The sequence below is a fragment of the Otolemur garnettii genome, unplaced genomic scaffold (assembly GCF_000181295.1).
Source record: "Otolemur garnettii isolate 467f Iridium unplaced genomic scaffold, OtoGar3 scaffold00198, whole genome shotgun sequence".
NCBI lineage: Eukaryota > Metazoa > Chordata > Mammalia > Primates > Galagidae > Otolemur > Otolemur garnettii.
The window spans coordinates 650,200-656,804 of NW_003852593.1; the positions used below are offsets into that span (position 1 = coordinate 650,200).

At 53.0% G+C, this 6,605-nt stretch overlaps 1 protein-coding gene across 2 annotated transcripts in view; it reads left to right on the forward strand.

The window, feature by feature from the left end:
• Nucleotides 1-3,571: 3,571 nt before the first annotated feature.
• UVSSA (UV stimulated scaffold protein A) overlaps nt 3,572-6,605 on the forward strand; it is a 30,259-nt gene continuing 27,225 nt past the window's right edge. The window contains exons 1-3 of one of the 2 annotated variants that reach the window (XM_012812289.2): nt 3,572-4,169; nt 5,026-5,356; nt 6,152-6,272. In XM_012812289.2, coding sequence (XP_012667743.1) covers nt 4,072-4,169; nt 5,026-5,356; nt 6,152-6,272 — 550 coding nt within the window. In that variant the 5' untranslated portion in view covers nt 3,572-4,071. The remainder of the gene's footprint in view (nt 4,170-5,025; nt 5,357-6,151; nt 6,273-6,605) is intronic. The other variant, XM_023507711.1, reaches the window with a different exon arrangement.

Below are 6,605 nucleotides of genomic sequence, written 5' to 3' on the forward strand. Positions count from 1 at the left end.
CCAAGTAGCTGGGACCACAGGTGCCCACCACATGCCTGCCACCTTAGGTGTATGTGGCTGGCTCCTTAGCCACTTGAGCCTCAGGCGCAGAGCCGGCAGTTAAGTTTCAACATGAGTTTTGTCGAGGACAAACCACATCCATAGCATAGCACTACCTGAATCTTAAATTTGAAGTGTTTCTTGTAGACAGAATATAGTTTAGTCTTGCTCTTTTTAATCTAGTTGGTCTTTGCCTTTTAATTGGGGTGTTCACATTATTGACATGTTTTCGTGTCGACAGTATATTTAAATCTGTTGTTTTGCTATTTGTTTCCTATTGGTTTCTTCTATTCTTTGTCCCCTTTTACATCTCCACCTGTCTTTGGGGGATTAAGTATTTTTTAATGTCTTCATTTTATCTTTGTGGACTTATTAGTAATACCTAATTTGTGATTGCTCTAAGAGTCCCATGTTCATCATTAACTTATCATCTTCAAATAACATAAAATCTTAGAACAGGCTGGCCCAAAGGTAGTGAGTTGTCTCAGCTGATTGCTCAGTTACAGATCAAACTCCTTGTTCCACTCTTTCCCCTTCTTACTGCATTTAAAGAAGAAAAAAAAGAATCTAAAAACAGTATGGTACCGTTTCTGCCCCCCCCATCCTTTGGATAGTGTTGTCATAATTTTTTCTTCCACAGATGTCTCTTCTTGTAGAAGGAGGCCTCTATGAGATATTGCTATTATGTTTTTTAAGTAGTCAATGATTTCACATTTATAAAAGAAATGTGAAGTAAAACATTTTACACACACATTTACATACTTTTTTTTTTTTTTGGCCGGGGCTGGGTTTGAACCCACCACCTCTGGCACATGAGACCAATGCCCTACCCTTTTGAGCCATAGGCACCACCTACACACATTTTTACTACAAAACTCTTCATTTCTTTCTTTCTTTTTTTTTTTTTTTTGAGACAGAGCCTCAAGCTGTCGCCCTGGGTGGGAGTGCAATGGCATCACAGCTCACAGCAACCTCCAACTCCCAGGCTCAAGTGAGTCTCCTGCCTCTGCCTCTCAAGTAGCTGGGACTACAGGTGCCCGCCACAACGCCTGGCTATTTTTTGGTTGCAGCCATCATTGTTGTTTGGTGGTCCCAGGCTGGATTTGAACCTACCAGCTCAGGTGTATGTGGCTGGCGCCTTAGCCACTTGAGCCACAGGCACCAAGCCCATTCCTTTTATTGATTAAAGTTGGTATCTGGTATTATTTTCCTTTCACCTGAAGAATTTCCTGTAACATTTCCTACACTGCATAACTGATGTTTATGAATTCACACAGCTTTTGTCTGAAAATGTTTCTATATCACCTTAGGGTTTTTTGTTTGTGGTGTTTTGTTTCTTTGTTGTTGGAGACAGAATTTTACTCTGTTGCTCCAGGTAGAGCGCTGTTGAGTCATAGCTCATAGCAACTTCAAACTCCTGGCCTCAAGACATCTTTCTGCCTCGGTCTCCACAGTAGCTGGGACTGCAGGTACTACTACAACATCTGGCTAGTTCACAACAGCATCACTCACAATAGCCAAAAGGTTCAAATAACCCAAATGTTCATCAACAGATAAATCAATGCGATGTGGTATCTTTACCATAACTATGATCAATAGGTTTTGGTATACAGAGGGTGGCAAAAATATACACATTTTAAACAAAAAAACTATTAAAACTGTAATATCTACCAATATGATGAATACCAGTCACATTGACTTCTGAATTAAAAGAGGTGCTCAAAGCATATACATAATACATATAAGTAGCTGCCTCCTGATGTGTGTACACTTTTGGTATCCTGTTCTTACAAAGTTCTGCAACTATCACTTCTATTTACATGTGTTCATCACCCCCCAGAAAGACACGCTGTACCCATGAGCGGTTAGTCACCCCCCCATCACTAATGCACTTCCTGGCCTGTGGCTCTACTGGCCTTGTCTCAGGGATGGGACCCTGCACTACGTGGGGTGGGCGCTGTAACTCTACTGATCACTGAGCACCTTTTCAAGGTTCATCTATGCGGCAGCACGCACCATACTTTATTCCCTTCTAAGGTTAAGTAACATCAGGTAAGGACAGACAACCCTCGGTTAGCAGACCCGAGTGTTTCTGCCTCTTGCTATTTATTATGAATAGTACTGCTGCGAATGTTGGTATACAAAGCTTTTGGGTGTTTTTTGTTGTTTGATTTTTAGACAAGGTCTCACTCTGTCCAGTGCAGGGGTGTCATCAGCTCACTGCAGCCTCTAACTCCTGGGGTCAAGTGATCCTCCCGCCTCAGCCTCTCAAGTAGCTGGGACGACTGGTGGTGTCCCAAGTTCTGTGCAGACAGACGTCCTTTCTTTCTTTATCCTGCTCCAAGGCCACTTTAGGTCCAGGGTAACACCAGGTCTGATCACTGAGCAACCCACGCAGAGCTCAGGAAATAGGATAGGATAGAATGGGATGGGGTGGGGCGGGGCGGGGCGGACCCTCCTAGAGAATCACGAAGGGAGCTACGAGCAGGTGGCCGTGCTGCCGGTGCAAAGGCCCTGCACTAACGGGCCGGAGCGGCGGCCGGGCTAGAGGGGGGCCCGGAGGTTTGGGGAGCCACAGGTGACCCTGGGGTGCGCCCGGTAGGTCTGGCTGCAGCTATTGGTGGCCAGACTCCAGGATGGGACCCGGGGGTGTGCATGCGGAAGCCAGGGCAGGACATCGGGCCGGGGAGTGAGGAGGCGGGGAGGCCTCGATGTACTGGGACCCAAGGCTGTGCCGGGGAAAAGGGAGGGCTTGGGACCCCAGGCTGCGCGAGGTCTACTTGGGGCGGACACCTGCCTCACCTCCCACCTTGAGACGCCAGCCAAGGGCGGAGCGGGGGACCGCCGGGGTGCCCAAGCCCAACACCTCCCACGCCCCCGCCCACCGGACCCTCCCGGCCAAGCCACCGCCCACACTAGGCGGCCTCTCCCCGCCCCACAGTCTGTAGGCGCCCACGTGGGGCGAGGGAGGTTCTCAGAGCCCCCAGGGTCCCACTTAGGCGGCCCTTGTCGACCTTTCACAGTGGGCCCACGCCCGTGAGCCTCCCGGCGGCCGAGAACGGAAGCCAAGATCTAAACTTCGGTTTGAACCTTAGTTTCTCCGCCAGTCGTCCAGGCTGCGGCATCACGCCCGCGCGCTCCGAGCAGACCCCTGCCCCCGGCACGCGCGTACGCTGCCCCTTTAAGAACTTCCTGCGCCCTCCCGCCTCCTTTTTCTCGCGCGTCTCCCTCACAGGCCGCCCCGCCCCCTCCACCACCGGGAGCGCGCCCGCGTCGCTGCGCGGATCTCGGGCCCCCGCCCCCTCCGCGCCTGCGCCGCCCGGGCCAGGGTGAGCCATTGGCTAGTCAGCTCTGGGAACGTGACTGGAGGGGCGGGTCTCTTCGCCGGAAAAGGTGGGGCCATGGCCTGAGCGTCCGCTTCGCGCTGACCCTCGCTCTCGCGCCGGATGGACCAACGCCAGCCAATGGCTATAGAGTTCTCGGGCACGTAGTAGGAGGTAGTAGCCTCTGCCGGAAGGAGGAGCGAAGCGAGCGGCCTAGTGGTGCAGGAAAGGGGGCTGCGGCCTGGCAGGGGCGGGCCTGGGTGGTGCCACCGAGCTTCGGCTTGTGAAGTCCGGCCGTAGACCTCTGCGGCCTCTGGGGGCTCCTTCCTCTGAGGAGTTCTGGGCTGCTGGCCTCTCCCACCCGCTCGGCGCCGGGGCCGCCCTTGGGAGGCATTCCTGGCCCCGGCGCACTTGTCACTGCTTCCCCAACAGTCCGGCCCTGCCGTTGCAGCGTCCAGCAGCTGCCCTGTGGCATGTGAGCGTGTGGGGACCTCAGATAGGGTAATACTCTCCTGTGCACCACACCAGACACTGGACCGTAGGGCCCCAAGTGAAAGTTGCGTTTGTAAACCTGCGCACTCGGCACCAGAGGCCTTGTCTGACTTGTCCGCACGTCCCTCGAGCTGTTCCCCGTCCCGCCAGAGGCTGGACTGGGCCGGGCCGCGCCGTGCGGGCTGTGAGGGGGGCGCCTCCGGAACGCGGCGCGGACATGGAGCAGAAGCTGTCCCAGCTGGTTGAAGAACTCACGACTTCAGGGGAGCCCCAGTTGAACCTCGAGAAGATGAAGGAACTGAAGAAAATTTGCAAGTATGTCTCAAGGGTCTGTAGTTCGAGTGGTCCCGTAAACCCGGAACGGACCGAGAGGTTGCGGAGCTTCTGGGTGTGGTCTGGGCATCCCCGGAAGACACTGATTCAGGGCTTTGCATGCCCAGCGCTGGTGGGCGGCAGGTCCTGGGAAATGGTCCTAGGGCAGGATGTGGCATTTCTGGTTATCCTATGTCCACCGGAGATGAAGTGTTTACGTTCAGATGAAAAACTCCAGGTCAGATCAGGTATTTCTGAAGATTCCTAATCAGCGTGATTTGCCCCAGTGTCTGTGAAGAGGAGCCCTGGATCTCCCCTTACTCCCTGCAGTGAGGGAGGGGCACAGGCTTTCTGGAGCAACTGCTAGTGACTTTTTCAGGCTTCACCATGGTCAGCTCTGGGAAAGTGGCTAGTGGCGCTGGAGCGTTGTCTACAGGCTGTTCCAGCTAAGCTTATTGACAGGCACTGGCATTTGACTCTTCTACAGTCTTCACACTTTGTAAATTATCCTTTCATTTGGTTTTTTTTTTTTTTTTGGCAGTTTGTGGCCGGGGCTGGGTTTGAATCCACTACCTCCGGCATATGGGGCCAGTGCTTTACTCCTTTGAGCCACAGGTGCCACCCTCGTTTGTTTCAACTATTTAAAAATGTAGAAAACACTCTGGGCTTGCAGACGTTATAAAAACAGAGGCTGAATGGGCCAGGTTTGGCCCTTGGCAGTGGTTTGCAGACCCTGCTCTAGGAAAAGTGGAGAGTGAAGCTTGGGCGGCAGCTGTGGTCTTGGCCATATTGCACAAAGAATCCTTGGTAACTGTCCTGCAAGTGTGGGCACTTGCGTCAGGCTGGCTTGTGTCCCTAGGTCTTCAGAGGAACAGCTGGGTCGTACCTACCACCTGCTGATGGCCCAGCTAAGCAGGGAGCATGCCCAGGTCCGCCTCTCCGCCTTCCAGGTTGTGGATGAGCTGTTCACCAGGTCTCACTACTTCAGGTCGCTGCTCATTTCCGACTTCCAGGAGTTCCTGGAGCTCACTCTGGGCACAGACCACGAGCAGCCCCTGCCACCACCCAGGGAGGTGGCCCAAAGGCTGAGGCAGGCAGCTCTGCGGGCAGTGGAAGTATGGAATGAGAAGTTCGGGGAGGCCTATAAGAAGCTTGCCTTGGGCTACCAGTTCTTAAAGCACAATAAAAAGGTAGGTGGCCTTGCCCACTGCTGGAGATTCCAGGTGTCTGCTATGAGAAGGGTGGGCCAGAGGGAGCCTGGATGCACATCAGCCCGGTGTGCAGCCTACCTGGTCTTCCCAGGGCATCTGGGCTGCTGGACCAGTTGTTGGGGTGTGGAAGTGGTTGAGAGTGACCAGCAGCTGGGGTCAGGGCCTCTCAGTGCTGAGAGGAAGAGCATGAGTTCGCCCATGTGTGAAGGTGGTAGAACCTGCAGACCTGTGTGTGCAGAAAGCAGAAGCAAGACCCACCTCTCAGGCATAGCCCTTCCCTGTGACAGTGCAGGCCTGGGCCAGGTCTGTCCCGGCTGGACTGTCAGTCTCCACCTGGATACTGCCGTGGGCTCTGGTTAGTGCCAGCTATGACAGAACCCGCTAGGAATTCAGACCCCCGCCTGCCATGAGGCCCAGCCATCCTTCATTGTGGGGTCTGGGATCTACACCCTCCCCTACGAGGGTTGTAGTGGTCTCTAGGCCCAGCTACTTGGTAGCCCCTTATCTGCACATTGGGTGAGCTCACTGTTTCCTTCTGGCATCAGACTTGGAGATTTTTTTATACCCCTTTTAAGTTAGTACATGTACTGACTTTTCAGGGATTAGATGGCAGAGTTGGGGTACGGTTTCCTTTTATTTTAATACACTATGAACTTAGAAATATGTGGAGATCTTGGTTACATACTGATGTTGGTGTTTTTTCTTATACTTTTTGATTTACTGTTTCTTTGCATCATTTGTAGACAGTCTTAATCTTTATCTTCAACCTTTTAGGTGGATTTTCAAGATGTGAATGCTAGGACCTTAGCAGAAAGAAAGAGAGAAGAGGAGAAGCAGAAACATTTGGATAAAATCTACAGAGAAAGAGCCCAGCAGGCCGAGAAGGAGATGGAAGGCAAGTTCCCAGGACTGAGGGGGCTGCCTCAGGCTTTCTGTACTAGGCACTGCCATTGGTGCAGCCTTCTGGTCTCAGGGTCCTAGGTTGCTGGGGACTTTGATATTCAGACAGGCTGGACAGAGATGCTTCAGGTTGAGGGCTGGGGGGCGGGGTGGGGCCTTCCTAGCCACAGACCCCACCTTATTCCCAGTAGTCGTGGCTGGAGGCCTCTGAGCCCCAGCAACCACATTCAACTGAGGTGATTGCTGGGTAGGTTCTCAGGCAGCCTTTGGGGCTCAGCGTGGGTCAGCAGTAGTCTGATCTTCACAGCATGGCTGAAGGCCCTCTTGG